Here is a 16,855-nt window from a genome sequence, read left to right on the forward strand (position 1 = left end):
GGATAAATTTTAGTTTAGATTCTTGTGTTATGGATTACGGTGTGGGAAAGTTACATAAAGACAATGATTAGATTTAGCATAAGAGCCTACATCCTTATTTAAAAGTTTCCTTTTATATTGTTCCAAATTCTCAGCTATTTGCACATGTACTTCCTGCTGTCTCATGTGAATTGTTTGATGTTCATATCGGCTCTGAAGGAAGCTGAGTTTTCTTCCAAAGGCAAGTCAAATAGAGAATACTTGAGTGATTTCAGTTTCTAGAGCAGCCGGAGACTGGACCAACAAGTTCTGCAGGTTGCCTTTGCCACATCTGCTCCGCTTGCGGAAGCCTGCATAACAGCTACAGCCACCCACAGGGGAGCAGGCTCCACCCCACAGATCCTGTCCTCTGATACATCATCTAGAGGATAAAAGGAAAACATGGTCCTAAGAACCGAAATGTACAAACGGGTAAAGGTAGTTCCTGAACGAACCATACTTTTAAAAGTAAAATACAAAACAAAACAAAACTCACTTTATTCAATAAAAGTTTTTTACTCAAGTTTTCAGCCAGCAAGGAATAGTTTCCTGCCCATGTTTATTTCAGCAATACTGATTTTTACACTAATGGAGCTCCTGTCATATTACAACCAGCCCTAACCAAAATTCCAACTTTTTATCCTTAGTTTACCCCTTAACAGACATTCTTAACAAAAACATCTAATAGAGAAGATACTACAGAGCATGCTATTTTATTCTAGTTTACAGAATGCAACACATAGCACATTAGATTACGCCTTTCCAAAGGGACTACTTCATAAAAAAAAAAAAAAAGAAAACAGTACCTATCTTCTTAAAGTGTATTCAAGTGGGTAGTCTCATAGGTAAATATCTGCACTGCAAATTAAGATATCATTACAGCAGAAGAGGGAAGCTTCATTTTAAAAGTTCTTTTTTCTGTGAAAACCAAGTTGCTGCTTCTTTATGAGCTGTTGGAATAAAGACAACCATCCTCAAATCTGCTAGGAGACAGTGCTTGTCAAAGGTCCAACTGCTTTTTAAGTCAATCTTTAATTAGTCTGGTAGCCTATAGGGCACAATTAGGTATTGTGATGAAGCTACAATGAATATGGCTTTCCTATGTTGATAGCATCATTAAGTTTCACACAGGCAATCTGACAACTGAGGGGGTTACAATCCTGCAGATACATCAAGTAATATATCTTTGCGCACATAGATTACATATCAAATTATTGCCGTAGCACAAACCTGTGCCATTATGTATCTTATCTAGGACAATTAGGACATACCTGTGCTACGTTGTGAAACAGGCAGCTACCCAAACCAAGTAGACAGGTTTTACTTAATACTACTAAACTTGCAGGTAGCCTCTCTCAAACATATCTAACAATACGACTCAGTATTTGAGTATATACTGACCAGGAATGCACTGTAATGTTTATGTAAGAAACAGGACGGAGCTAAATACCAATTGGTACAAAGATTTTCTGCGCCTTTCCATGGAAGCTGAATTGCAGTGCTGGAATGACAATTTGCTGCTGTCTTAGATTATTCAGTCATCAGCAAAATTACATCAAAAGGCTTACTTAAAATTCACAGTCAAGATGATAGAGGAAGTTTTTCCAACAGTACTAATTTTGGTTTCAAGTTTAAAGTAAAAGGAGGTAGTGCAGTAAAGTTCAACCCAATTTTACTGATGCCAGGTATATTTGCCAGTGGCCTGTGGGTTGTCTTGTAATGTGATATTTGAAGAGGGTTTGTTTCCATTAGTATGTGTGTGTAAGAAAACATCAGCTGGTCTCCTGGTTTCACATCTTCTCTTTTGTCATACCTGTAAAGAACAGAGATGGATTATTTACATTTCTCTCTTTACATATGAAACATCTCAATTACTGCAAGGCACGTAGCATTATCCAAGATGAAACACAAAAGGAACTGTAACATTCTCAGCTATATCTCCTGATTAAATTAACTTGTACTGGAGGGGGGAATAGAGTTTAGGGAGCCAGTCATTCCATGCAAGCCTTTCTGCTGCTATTGTGATATAAATCAGTACTCCCAGTAAATCTCTCACTAGTCCTCTATCTGAGTTCTGTGAAGAAAGGACACCAAAGCCTGAGACTGTAGAAAACTGGACTCATTTTTAAGTTTTAGTCAAACTGCAATTTTTGTAGAGTAAGTGTGGGTAGGGGTTTTGTCTTGTTTAATTAAAATAGAAATAAAATAAAATGAGGCACTTCAGCAGAAACCTTTCTCTTCTGGTAGTTGTACATTAAAGTAGAAGGCTCAGAGAATCACATAGAAAGAACAGTCTGGCAATTGCAGTATTAACTTGACACTTGTTATTTCTGGGTTCAGTTTCCTGATCTACTACATGTTTGGGTAGGTCACTCTGGATCGCCTCTATAAAACTGTTTAGGTACCTAAATATATCTAAATTATTTATCTAAAATATATGTATATAAAAAAAGTAACTAATGAGTTCCAAAACTATATAACACGCACAGTTAGTTATTTCTTAAAAGGACTTACATTCAATCTAGCTGCAGAGGAAATTTACAGGATGACAAAACAAGTGACTTGAGCATTTGGCAAGGATGTGAAAGATCTAGATTCAGCCATTCTCCATCTGATCTAAGCCCAGAGCTGGTTCATTGCCTCACAGAGCTGTATGAACCTCTCTAATTTTCTAGAAACGGAGACAGATCTCTCTCACTGTCTCATGAAGACACTTCTACTTCACAATCGTTAGTTATTCATTCAGTGAAGATAATCAGGTGCAATTTATAGCCCAGGGGTTAGCATGCTTATTTTGGATATGGCAGGCTGATCGAGTCCTCAATCTAACAACTTCAAAGGGGAAAAATGAGATCAGTCCACCCCAAAACACTCTGTAGACCACTGTTAAGTGTGCTTCCAAAAGTGGGAGAGCTGGATTCAAATCTTTACTCTGTATTCCAGAAAAATGCTCTATACTAATGCTGGCTAACAGTCCGGAAGACAGAGGTTAAGATGAAGATTACTTCCTTTAGTTTGTTTATGACAAGACAGTCTCAGGTATCTAACTATAAAGGAGTCAACGCTCTGTAACCTGGGTGAAGAGCATTCAACCCCTTCTGTTGCCCTTTTCTGTGCACTGTCTTCTAACAGCCTTCTACTCCTATTCTCAGGCATCTTATTCCTCCCACAGATTTCACAAGCAACTTACTCAAGGCTGTGGCTTTTCTTACAGGCATGGACACTGGTAGGGAAATGCTGCGATCCCAACCCTTCATACTCTTAAATGCAGCTAGGAGCAAATCCAGGCTGCACCTTCACCACGTCTGTCTTTGCAGGCCTGGCCTCATGTGCCACAATTCTCTGTGAAAAACTGGAAACCATCTCAATTTATATCATCACAACACTCCCTGACACAGCAGTCATTAACATCTAAGATATTTAAAGCAAGGACTTTACAGCAAACGAGAGGTTTTGTGTGGATTTTTAACTGAAATTTTGTCAACCCAGAAGAAACCCCAAGCTGACAAAATCCAGGGGTGTCAATAAATACATCATATAATGCAGAATTAGACTTTGCACACTCAACAAGTGATTTCTTCCCCTCAAAAAAACGGTAATTTAAAAAAGCACACTAATTTCATCTGCTATTTCCAAAAAGATCACAGTACCACTTAGGATGGTACATGCACCCGGCTGGCAGAAGAAATGGCATACTTTGTAACAACTCCACCAACTACTAATTTTGCATTTTCTTCATCAGCAAATAAGGGGCCTTTCATCTGGCTGCAAGCATTTCTGAATTTTATTATTTTTAAATACCTTAAGCTTACACAGCACATTTATTCCTGGTTCAAAGAGACGGCACTAATTGAAGACAAGATTGTAACACCTGTCCTATGTAAGAATCTGCATCAAGCTTCTTTCAATCATCCTTTGAAGAAAAATAATGGATCACTCGCATTTCTCTTGAGGCAAACAGATCTAATCTGAGCATGCCACTGAAAGCTGTTAACTTTAAGACACTTTTATTTATGGCTCATAGTTATGCTGATGAATCATCAGCCTTCATAGCAACTCCATCCTTAAATCTGTTTTCACCTGATGTACACAGTCTGTGAAGATGGTGAGTTAGTTTTCATCCATCTGAAAGGCTGTCACTTCCCTGCATAAAGGGAAATGGGCAGCTGGTGCCATTAAACTTTGCACTACTGTGCTGTCAGACAAAGTGGCAATCCTGCGTATGATGCTCAGCTGTGGATTTTGCCTGATTGTTTTAATGTGAAGCTTTATGATGAACCAGCCCGCCCTTGAGGCTTTTTTATGATGAGTAAAGATAAAAGAGAGAAAAACTGCTCTGTAGTTGCAACACTATGAAATGTCCATCAGCGACAGGGATGTTATTCGTTCCCAATCCCACTACACTACAGCTTTGCGAGCCCAAAACAATCCAAAATCTACGACCTCAAAAAAGCTCATTTAAATTAAGCATTGTATTTAGAGAGTAGAGTTCTATTTAGTGTGCTCAAAAACCAAAGATTGGAACATTTTAGCTATCACTAATAACGGCTACAGTGTGTTCTATCACTTACAGTTTAATGTCTCCTCCTGACTGCTCATGGTTTAAGACTCTCTCTAGATTGAACATGCAAAACCGAATTTGAAATAAACATTGGATTGGTAACTGTGAAGGTAATTCAGCTTGAAACTGTCCATACCATCACAACGTTATCAGGGAGCATGGAAGTAAAATAAGCCATAGCAAGCGCAATGATTTGTGTAATTCCCCCAGAAGCATACTTTTCCCTTCTCCCTCTTTACTTCCAAAATACTTTTATATCTAAACATAAAAAAAAAAATAAATTATGTTTGTTCAACTGATCCTGAAGACTGTAGATGGAGGGAAAAAACCAAACAACTCCATACTCAAAGTACTACTTAAACCAAAATCTGCTTGCATTGCTTTTGTTTTGTGCAAGAATGAAGTGAGGCTTTGTGTCACTGTCTGCTGAATCATTTCCATTAAGATGACATTTTGAATGGGAAACCTGCACTTCAGCTGAAGAGGTAGGCCTAAGAATCAGAAAGGTGCCTTTTGTTTGATCTGCATCCTGAAAAGCAAACAATGCCATCCCACAAACATCTCCTACTATTCATTTCAATACTCTGATTCTTAAAACTGTTTGTAGCCCACTGCTGGTCCATGATAACACAGCACTCAACTGCATTTTTTCAGAGCTAATGAACATGACCATCAGCCCACTATAGCAGCTTCAATGCCATCTACGTGAAGGATGTTCCACATAAAAATAGACTTATTAATACACACATAAGCCTCACATTGACACATATCATTCAAAAGTAAACAAAATGAGAAGATACCTCCACAATGATATACTGTTCTGCCAAGAGCAGGAAAGTGTTCACCTATAGCTGTGTTTTACAAGATCTAGTGAGATATCATAGAATAGTCAGGGTTGGAAAGGACCTTAAGATCATCTAGTTCCAACCCCCCTGCCATGGGCAGGGACACCACACACTAAACCATGTCACCCAAGACTCTGTCCAACCTTCAACACTGCCAGGGATGGAGCAATCACAACTTCTTTCCTTGGGCAACCCATTCCAGTGCTTCACCACCCTCACTGTAAAGAACTTCTTCCTTATATCTAACCTGAACTTCCCCTGTGTAAGTTTAAACCCATTACCCCTTGTCCTACCACTACAGTCCCTAATGAAGAGTCTCTCCCCAGCATCCATATAGACCCCCTTCAGATACTGGAAGGCTGCTATGAGGTCTCCACGCAGCCTTCTCTTCTCCAGGCTGAACAGCCCCAACTCTCTCAGCCTGTCTTCATACGGGAGGTGCTCCAGCGCTCTTATCATCCTCGTGGCCCTCCTCTGGACTCGCTCCAACAGCTCCATGTCCTTTTTATGTTGAGGACACCAGAACTGTACGCAGTACTCCAAGTGAGGTCTCACGAGAGCAGAGTAGAGGGGCAGGATCACCTCCTTCGACCTGCTGGTCACGCTTCTTTTGATGCAGCCCAGGATGCGGTTGGCTTTCTGGGCTGCGAGCGCACACTGCCGGCTCATGTTAAGCTTCTCATCAACCAACACCCCCAAGTCCTTTTCTGCAGGGCTGCTCTGAATCTCTTCTCTGCCCAACCTGTAGCTGTGAAATACCGAATGTAGCTACACTAAAGACATTGGTGTTTTAGTAAGCTTATGATTTTTTGCGCTGTTTCTGATTTCTTTAAAAGATTCTATGCTATTCAGGCAAACCAGAACCAACTAACACAATTAGAAAATGTTGCTGTGTTCTATTTCTGAAGTGGCAGCACTACATACATCAAAATTCTCTGAAGATTCACATTATTCTTGACCTGGCTGAGTAAATATGCTGTACCAAAACCTGTATCTGTGATGCTTGCCCCTATGCATATACAAAAAGGGAAAAAGCAGGCTCCTGTATTCAGATCAAAATACCTTGTTCATAACATACCTCCAATCTGAATTGATTTCTAGAAACCGAGAAACTCCTGTTTGTGCTGCAGCCACATCAATATGGACTGAGACATCTACATAAAGAAAAGAAAATACAGTTTTAAAATTCTTTTAAGAACACTCTGATTAATAAATTAACAAAACAGTAATAAAAAAGACACATGTAAATAGCGTGAAGTAATATCCAATTAAAAGAAAAGAAAGATACACCACCAAAAAACCCCTGCAATTGAAATTAGGTGAACATACCTCAAGCCAGCTTTACATACCTGCTGTTGAAGGTACCAACTCATGCAACTTTTGAATTGCCACACCTCCAGGATAATTGAAATGTGAAACATATAAAGATGTTCCTGAATAAGCAGCATTAACTAGGAGATGCATAACAACAAAGAAAGATCCAAGTTTGTACAGCCAGGACTTCCGGTAGTTATTCAGACTGTCGAGGAAGGAAAAAATGAGAATAAACTGTTATTTTCTTTCATACTGGTCATTGACTACTGTGACAGAACTTGTATGAAAACTCCACTGCTAGGTAATGAAAATTAATGCAGATTTTATTACAGTCATGTGTATGGAACGTATTTATTATCCATTCCTAAAAGACTAGCTTCTAGTGACATTTAAATTAGAATAATCTCATTAATAAAGCTAATACAAGCTCATAAATAAAGCTAAGTATTTGTGTTTGAAACCTTTAGCTATGAATGTAGTCTCTTTCAAAGAAGTTCAGAGTTCGACTTCAATTTGTTTACTCAATATACCCAAGTTTAACTATTTAACACAAACTCATGGTTTATGAGCCCCACCTATTTATTAAACCATCCTAAGGTAGGTTATGTTACCACCACAGTAGTACGCTTGAACGTGTCTTTCTCCAGTGGATAAAATAAACTGAACTGTAACAGCATAACAGTAAAATCAGGGCTCTGTTCTTGAATCTGCCCCAAACTTGTCAAAGCACCCTGTCAAATACTTTAATTTTTCTTTGTCTCCATTTTCCTCATTAGTCAAACGGGTACAACGATACGGACCTCCTTTCTAATGCATATGAAGATCTCAAGAAATTCAGATTCCAAGATGGAAAGAAGTGCATAAAACCAGTAGTAAGTTTTGCTTTTCTTTCAGATTTTGAGAGGGAGAAAAACCCAACAACAACAACAAAAACCCACATAATTTTGAACTTACATTCGTGAGCACATTTTAGCAGCCACTATGTTGAAGACAGGGAAAGTATATATGATAAAACGCAGCTCTTTGTGTGGGAGAAATGAATACAGGAAAATAAAGCCCAGTGCTGGCAAAAGTAATATCCGAGTTCTCTTTTCTGCTACACCTAAAGGTACAAATATAATGCTGCATCCCAAAGCACGCGGCAGGGCTGAATAGAAATACCACAAGAAGGGGGAGGTCTTCAAGGTGAGAGTTAAGGATGCTTTCACTGCTAACAAGTAAAGTAACTGTTCTTTACAGTAGTACACACACATTTTGCAAATATGCAGTATGCTTTTTGTATATTACATTCTTCCAGGCATTTGGTTTCTTGCCTTACCCTTTGAGAAATAAAAGCAGTTGCCTAATTACATTCACATCACCCAACAGAGGCTCATCAAAAGGCTCTAACGATGGGCAACATGAAAAACCGAGGGAAGAAATCTGGCTTTACATTGGTGGAACACAACGAAGCAAGAAGGAACAGTCAGCAGATGAAAATTAAAATTTATGGATCTAAGAAACAGACACTGTCTCATAAGCTTCAAACACTGAAATACTAGATGAAAAATAGAATTTAACACCATAACTGAGTCTCAGGAATAGGTCACATCAAGTCTTTGCTTTGGCTGGTAGTGTTCAACGTATCTTTTTTCCGGGATGTTTCAAAGGATACTCCCCAGTTGGAACTTTTGTTTAAAACTGTGTTATACCAGAGCACTTTCCCTTCAGGCCACACAAGTTGCCTCCAAAATAGAGAATCCACAGCAACTGTTAGCCCTAAAAGAATTAAAGAAATACAAATCTGCATGAATTAAAAATTAGGGAAAAGCAAACTAACACACCCAAATTGCACATTTACTGACGAGATCAACGTAAACTGGAACATGCATTGTAAGCCTCACCCAAAGCCACAGAGAAGGTTGAATCTGTCTATCTTGCACTGGAAATGCAGGGGAGGGAGGCATTTCTTAATAGAAGTCTTAGCAGAAGCATGTTAGGAATCTGATTGAGAGTCGCCCTGCTCCAAGCCCACGTGTGAAAAGCAGTGGTTTAATTGAAGTTCATTTTGAAAGAATATTAGAGCATTAAATGCAGTGAATGGTAAGAAACCCAGGTTAACTTCAAATGGTACTGAATGGATGTTTACTGTCAAGCTGGTAAATTAATAAAAATTAATCTCTAAAAGTTTGCTACTATTTATTAGATGGGAGGGAAGAAAGACAATAAGGGATGAGAGGCAAAAAGACAGGAAGAACAGCAAATCCATCAGCCCCACCTCCTTCACCCAGCTCTATGAAAACTGCTCTGGTATTTAAGAAGTTAGCCCAGAGAGGGAATGGGAGTACCAGTGACTAATTCCCATTGGACCTCCAAACACGCTGTGAGATGCCTCCAAACGCGTATGTCACGATTTTCTACTGTCTCTACTGTCCATGCTGTGGAAGGGACAGCACACTACCAGAGGTCACCATCAGGCATCTGACAACAGCATTTTTAATTAGGTAGGCTGGCAGAGAAGCCCTTCCAACCCAAACTATTCTGTAACTCCATATGCATATGCATGAGCCTTCCATGGATGGGTAGAGACATGGGGATTTTTCAACCTCTCTAGCATGGATAATCACTTAAGCTATTAAAATTAATGTAATAAAGAAACAGAGCTGAACTGTGACTGCCCACAACCCTCTCTCTTGATGTCCCTGTCTGCTACACTGTTGTATCCTTAGATTCAGCTTATTGTCATGGCAATAGATACTACAGCTGGTAACACACGTGTAGCTACAGCCATGTACTAATTATACAAAAGTCCATTTGCACATCTAAGCCTTTCTAAGATCAGGACATTGTGCTGTAAGCATTTAAAGGCAGGGGTCACAGTATCTTTCTACTGCTCTGTGCACACCTATTTCCTCACATGGAAATTTCCAAAGAAATAAATAACCTTGTCACAGTACTGGCAAATGGAGAGAAAAAAAGCAAAAAAAAAAAAAAAGCCCCAAGGGCCAGGTCACCAAAGAAGTCAGTCAAATCTCCAGACTTCTGCTGTATTTAATACATGGCATTTGTTTTTTCCAAGCAAGCACTTACCCAGACAAAAAATTCCAGCAGGAACAGCATGGGAAAGAACTTTGAAAATGGATATTCTTTTAGTTAACAACGTCACCAGGAGCATGAGGCCTAAGAATACGCAGAGCTCTGATCTGAAGACTATAATTGCCAGAGCCGAGAACCAAATGAATGGCCTTTGCTTTTGCTGTATCCAAAACGTCAATGCCAGGAGTACTGCAAAAAGAAATAAAACACACTGTCCGACATACCAAACTGTTCTTTTTCTAAAGGGCAACACTTTTCTCAATGCTAGCATGTTGTTCCTCTAACTTCCCACCAATCCTCTCTTGGTCTTCCTACTGTTTCTAGTCCAGAAATTCCTCCTCTGTTAGAGAAATGTAATTTGTAATAACATACACTTTTCTGCTGCTGAGGCTTAAGTAATTAGGAAAAGCATAACCGCAGAAGGAACATGTGGGAACGCTAGACAGTATGTTTATTAGCTTTTTTATTTTTTTGGGGGGGGGGGACAGGGAGGGGAGGAAAAAAAGGAAAAAGCAAAAGCAAACTTTAGAGGAGTACTAAAAGCCTTTCAAACTATGATTCACAATTATTATTGCTCAGTTTAGCTGAGGTGTTTATTCTCTTGGCTGAGTATATCCTGTATTCACGATAATAGCAACCCATCTCAAACACAAAAACAATACTACAGACTACCTCTTGGGGAGAAAGAACTATAAAACCATTTGCATGGTTAGCTGAAGACACATCTCCACAGATTTTTTCACAGTTAAAATCACCTTATAACACTGACTACCTAGTAAAGTGGTCATGATCCTAAGGAAAACATGTGAAATACTAACAGTACAAAACCATGAAACAACTTGTTTTTTTATTAATACCCACAGAAATTATTTGAGAAGTTTATTACTACACAGTGTTTATCTGACAATTCAACTGCTTTTTGTGTTTTCAGTTCTGATCTCTACAGGTTCCTACATTGACCTCATGATTTTATTAGTTGAACAACTTGTGCTGAAGCATTAAATGACTCAGCTAGTATCTGTTACATGGTTAATCTTCCCTCTTGTCCTCTCTGGGGAAAAACTGTATGTGTAGACGTGTAGAGTAAGATTCTGACTTTGATTTTTTTTCCCCCTTTAAGTGTGCAACCTGCTATATTTGTAGATAACTGCAGAAGAGGAAGGTGGAGATGTTGCGGTGGAGTTTGTACCACAGTCTCATAAGAAAGCTGTTTCCTGTGTACACTAAGTTCACAGGGTTGGGTGTTTTTTTTGAACTGCAGGTGTAGGTATACTGCCTTTTCGATAGCTTTGTTTTATGCATCAGGAATGTGTACTCAAACCTCTACTTAATCAAAGCCATCTGACAAACTCCACATATACTCAGATTCAATAAAACTGGACTCAACAGTCATCGAAAGCACATAGAGATAAAAAAAAAACCAAACCACCCCAAGGAAATCACAACTGCTTCATTAATTCTAGTCTTCGTATCACACAATTTAATCAAGCGCATATATCGATTTGGTCTGACCACATATTTTCTGTGCTTTAACACACTGATATATTTGAGAATTTTTGTATTTTAAAATTCTTTCTAGGTGAATACTTACCAAAAGGAAGTGCAAACACGTTAGGGAGGGTTCGTGTACAGTAAAACATCAAATGAAACTGAGTAACAGTGATGAGACAAAAGATTGTTGATGTAGTTGCTCCAAACTGCTTTCTAACTTCTTTCTGCAAATTCCACAATGTGTAAATCACACTGAGCCCCAAGCTTCCTCGGACTATTAGAAGAATAAAAATGGGAAATAAGAGTAGTATCAGACGGATCACTGTTGAACAACAATATGGCATAACGGAACAGGAAGAAGTTATGAAGAATAATACTGAAGATAACGCAATATTTCTTCCCACTTTGAAGAAAAAAAAAACCCAAACCAACAACCCAAAACGTCCCCATTAGTTTACCTATTTTAATCTATCTTTAACTTGTCTGACACTTTTGCACAAAGGTCAATGCTTCTATGCCCAAGTTAAACAATATTTTCTGAGGCGTACACGGAAGTACATATGGGAGTGTATTCGCCAAAGACACTGCTTTTTCTACACTGACGTTTGTTAGCACAGACTTTGTGCTGTTAGTTACACCAAAGAAGGGTTGGAATTACCATGCTAGCTCCTAGTACCTACAGTTTGCAAAATCCCTCAATAAGTAAAAGAATATGCTATTTTAACCATTGATCCAAACACTGAATGTTACAACAGTGTAACGAACATCAGCCATTAGGCCAGTAGTAAAACCATCTCTATTCTGAGGATTTAAAGATCTCATACCTATCAGCTGGGAGTAAAACTTTGACATTCTTAGCACAGAGAGTATATATATAGCGGGGCTGGAAAGAGCAGCAATAAAAATTGGTCCAAGAAACGTTCTTGGGACAACTCCAGGAAATTCATGATGGTCATACTGCAAAAAGGAAAATCTAAGTAAGATAGACACATCAGAGACAAAGGAAAATGGGAATAAATCATATTCGCATTGCATGTATCCTGCTCATATAGCAAGGAATCGCGATCTTTAACAGTGTCCTTCTTTCCAAATTACCTTATCCAAGTCCAGCTGGTGGTACACCACATCATGGATAGCTTGTAGGTTAAAGCTTTCCTCCACTTTTGTAAAAGGACAGACAGTTAAATGAACGAAGGCCACAACAATAATCAGCAGCAGCAATGGGAATGGCCGCCCACTCGAGCTCCTCCTCTGACCCATCTTGGATTTGAAATTCACATATATTCTACTATTATTAAAAAGAGAAATAGAAGAAAATACATTAATAACATGGCATTAAGTGTACAAACAGATAGATTGATAATACAAGGAAAACATACTACAGTAGCAGAAAAGTTTAAACAAAAACTAATAAATCAAATAATCCATGCGTTTATATTTTTAGTATATACAGTCAATGCATTGAGTAGATAGCCAAAACCATATGCAGGCACCATTTCAGGATTTATACCGCTTTCTTTATATGTAATGGTTTTAGTTTTCACCTAAAAAAACCTCAGACAACTCAGACCCTACTTAAGAAAGTATTTCCCTTTGCATTCCATACTGCCATGACTGCTGAGAATGCCACCTCAACTATGTCTGCGTTTTGTGGCAGAGACAGCTTTGTCGTTTACTCTTACTTTAATCACACACTGGATTTACACATGATCTTTAGGACATACTCTCTCATTTGTCTAGGACTCGGAAACTAGTGGGAGAGGAACCACGAGGATGAGAAATTGCTCAGAACTGAGTACTCTGATCTTTTGAGTTTACCAGCTTGCCAGTAGCTAGATCTGGGCTCGGCTAGTGAAGGGTGAATCCCCTTTGGCACCATGCGTCACTACGGAGACACATGAGATGGTCTGACTCCCATTCTTTGCACTCCTGCCCAGAAATTTAGGCCATCTCTCCTTAGTGCTTAGTTTCACAGCATTACTGCGCCATTCTTGTAGTGCTGTTTATGTATTTTACCATCATGTGCCGAGGTGATGCCAGAGCAAATAAGAATAAGCATTGTCATGGGTAAGCAGTTAATCTTTTTCTGGTTTCAGATTATAAAGCAGGCGGGGGAAATTATTTTCCATGACCATTTCCAGCAAAACCATGGTAATCTATTTCACATTCTTTTAATTTAAAGTTCCCACTTTTTGTAAGTTTACAACTTAATAAAAGAAATTTTGGTTATTGTTATTCTTGTTCTGTTCTCATAGAAATGAAACTTTATAAATAGCACCTATAAGGTGCAACTGAGGCTTTGGTTAGAGATGTTTTCTCCCGTGTTTTGGTCTAAACATGTCCATCAAATAGATTACAATAGCTGGCAGATTTCTAGGATCACTTAGCAACTGTCTCCTAGAATTGATGTCTGTCCTGCTCATTAGCAAAAATAAATAAATAGTGAGTTAATGTTCCTTATTTTCACAGCCACCACCAATAAATCCCTAAATTTGTGTACTTCTTGAAAATTGCACGTATCTTCCTCTCTCTCTGACTGCATCTCTTTCTCATGATTGCTGGTTACAGACTGTAACTTACGCTCCAACCCTGGGCTCAAAGACAAAGAGTTCTGTGGTAGGTCCTTAAGATTTTTGGCTTGTTTTGCACTGTGAAGAGCCTAAATAAACACAGCATCCCAGGAAGTGGGAAGAAGTCTTTTTAACCTGTGCTTAGTATTACTTCTTTATAAGGGTGGATAAAGCGCTATGCTACAACAGAATCCTTTTCCACAGCTGTAGTAAAAGAGGTACAGGAGTGACACCCAGAGCACTTCAGAAGTGTTTGGCAGGAATTAAGCCTCTGCACTGGGCAATTTAGCTTGTACAAATTCTTGTCTTGAGAACGCTCTCTTGCTGCACTCTTCCAATAAATACAAAGGCATCTCATGTTTCTGGCCAAACTTACCCGAGTTAAAAATGGACACTGAAGGATCAATCCACCACTGCATATAGCAACTTGGGCATTGAGTAGCTTGTGCTACTCTGCTTGTGTGTAATACACCAGCAAGAGGTGCTCTCCGCTCCCAATTCACAGCTTCTTAACGTTTCAGATATTTTAGGACTCGATGAATCCTTGTGAAAACACCCAAATGCCAAGAAGCTCTATTTTTCCCTTCTTATCAGTTGTATAATAAAGAGATGTTACCTTCACCTATAAATACTGCATTCATTAGACTCTGACCGCCCTACAATATAGCCTGCTCCCACTACCTTTAACTGATCACCACGAGTCCCCAGCCTCCTAAACCATCAGAATGACAGTGAAGCTGCACATCCCATACACGGTTTATCACAAGGCTTTCTTTTAATCTTGTTGACTCCAATCCCTTTGTATGCCTGAAGAAAGTAAGCTTGCCAGCATATTCATAGATTTGGAAGATAATTACATGCATTATACATACTGAGATTCCCTGAAGGGAAACATGCTAGGAGATAAAAAACCAAAGCATAAAGACAACACCTAGGTTTCTGAGATAAAGCCTAATAAATTTAGTGGTCTTGTCAAGACTCGAGATAACTTGCTCTATTGAAAATTGATGCTGGCAGATCTCAAAGTTCAAGTGGAATTATTAGTATTTAAATTTGATGTTTAAAATAAATCTGCCATATAAAAGCAAAATATTTGCAATCACAGCTTTTATTTTTAAATGCCAAAACCACAGAAACAGACTTTCACTTAATAAAAACATTTTAATAATGAAGGTTAGAGGAATAGCATAAGTGAATACAAATACTTTTAAACATCGTTAACATTCCAACAACTTTAGAAGAATCTTCCTCAAACCTGTACAACATAGCCACATTGACTCCCCCCCAGGTCCTACATTAAGACTGAATCATACAAGAGCAGAATTTCTCAACATAAAGAATTCATCTCTTCCTGGGATTAAACTGGGTGAAAATAAATTGCTTTTTTACATTTAAAAAAACAAACAACAACCTGAAACAATTAAAAATGGTTTATTCTTTTTCTATTGAAGTGTCATTAGTTCAAACAACGGACTTCTGACTCTTCCCATGGAAACCTACCATACTTAGCTCACATTTTTCAGATACGCTTCAGTATGAATGTTAGAGTTTGGCAGCCAAAATGCATGTTGAATCTGTCTACAGAGGCTGCATTTCACTCCCTCACATGCTCTGTATGGAGGCATCTAAGCAGAACCACCATGAGCATCCCACCATGAGGTCCTCCCTCTTTGGCTTGGTCTAGCTTTGGTAAAACCTAGGCTGTTACCTTAAATTTTCATGTTTTGTTTTCCTATGCTTTAATAGCTCTTCCAACTTTGCTTTAAAGCTAACTTTGGAATGAAGTCAGATTTAAACCTTGCAGTTACTGGGATTGGTTTTTCTTCTTCTCTACGAAGGAACATAACAGTTGCTATTCTCATATCACAGAATGGTTTGGGCTGGAAGGGACCTTAAAGCTCATCCAGTTCCAACCCCCTGCCACAGGCAGGGACACCTTCCACTAGACCAGGTTGCTCCAAGCGCCTGTGTCCAACCTGGCCTTGAACACTGCCAGGGATGGGGCAGCCACAGCTTCTCTGGGCAACCTGTGCCAGCACCTCAGCACCCTCAGAGAATTATTTCATCCCAATGTCTGATCTGACTCTACCCTCTTTCAGTTAAAGCCATTCCCCCTTGTCCTATATATACATTTCCTCAGGAGTCAAAAAAGGGAAGGGAAAGCTTTGGCGGGAGATGAAGCCTGGGACAGCACCAGATAGCAAGGCACAATGAAGCTATGCACAAAGTATCACTCTCTGGGGAAGAAACACACAGAATGCTCCCGACTAAGAAAACCAAACCCGAACAACCCAGCACCCCGCGCCCCCTCCTTCCCGCTGCCCGCCACCCGCACACCGGGCGCGCCCAGGGCGGGTGTGAAGTTCGTCCCCTTCAGGTCGCGCCGGTGCGGCCCCGCAGCGGCTCGTGAGGAGACCACGACACCGCCCACCGCTCCTGGAGCCACGGGCACCGCGCCGCGGCCGCACCGCACCCCGCGGCGGAGGCCCGGCCGCTGACAGGCGCCGCGCGCCCCCTCAGGCAGCGTCTGCCCCGCCCCGCCCTGCCCTGCCCTGCCCCTCTCCCTCCCGCCGCGCCGCAGCTACCGTGCCCGGAGGTGGGGGCCGCCTGGCAGCGCCTCCGCGGGGGATGGGGCTCCGGGGCCGCCCTCCGGCCGGGCTGCGGCGAACGAAGGGGCCCTCCCCGCTGCCCCCCACTCGACCGTTCCTTCCCTCCGCTCGTCACCGGCCCGCACTCACCGCCCGCGCGTCCACGTGGCCACCCCACAGAGGGCGTCGGCGGGAGAGGGCGGGCGGCAGGGGGGAGGCAGCCCCACGGCCACGTGACCCCGCTCCGGCCGGCCATGTTAGGTGAGGGCAGAGCGCGGCCCCGGCAGCGAGGGGGCTGCGGGGCGGGTGCCCGATAAAAATGGCGGGCGGAGCTGACGCGCCGGCGGAGCTCGCGCCTGCCCGCTCTCATGATGGCGGCGGCGCGCGGGGCCT

At 40.7% G+C, this 16,855-nt stretch overlaps 1 protein-coding gene across 5 annotated transcripts; it reads right to left on the reverse strand.

Annotated features, from left to right (window-relative positions):
* Positions 1-492: 492 nt before the first annotated feature.
* On the reverse strand, positions 493-16,848 carry ALG12 (ALG12 alpha-1,6-mannosyltransferase). 5 transcript variants are annotated; one of them, XM_030480884.1, is made up of 10 exons: positions 16,613-16,848; positions 12,400-12,592; positions 12,129-12,261; positions 11,405-11,578; positions 9,808-10,002; positions 8,393-8,496; positions 7,693-7,916; positions 6,774-6,943; positions 6,503-6,578; positions 493-1,831 (listed from the first exon to the last, which is right to left on the reverse strand). In XM_030480884.1, exons 2-10 carry the CDS (start codon positions 12,562-12,564, stop codon positions 1,600-1,602), a joined length of 1,473 nt encoding a protein of 490 aa, XP_030336744.1. In that variant the 5' UTR covers positions 12,565-12,592; positions 16,613-16,848; the 3' UTR covers positions 493-1,599. The 5 variants fall into 5 exon arrangements, with proteins under 5 accessions (XP_030336744.1, XP_030336746.1, XP_030336747.1 ...); XM_030480886.1 differs by having other exon boundaries at positions 12,400-12,589; positions 16,613-16,790; XM_030480887.1 differs by lacking the exon at positions 16,613-16,848 and adding an exon at positions 16,460-16,586 and having other exon boundaries at positions 12,400-12,589.
* Positions 16,849-16,855: the final 7 nt, after the last annotated feature.

The sequence above is a fragment of the Strigops habroptila genome, chromosome 3, assembly GCF_004027225.2.
Source record: "Strigops habroptila isolate Jane chromosome 3, bStrHab1.2.pri, whole genome shotgun sequence".
In the NCBI taxonomy this organism is placed as follows: Eukaryota; Metazoa; Chordata; class Aves; order Psittaciformes; family Psittacidae; genus Strigops; species Strigops habroptila.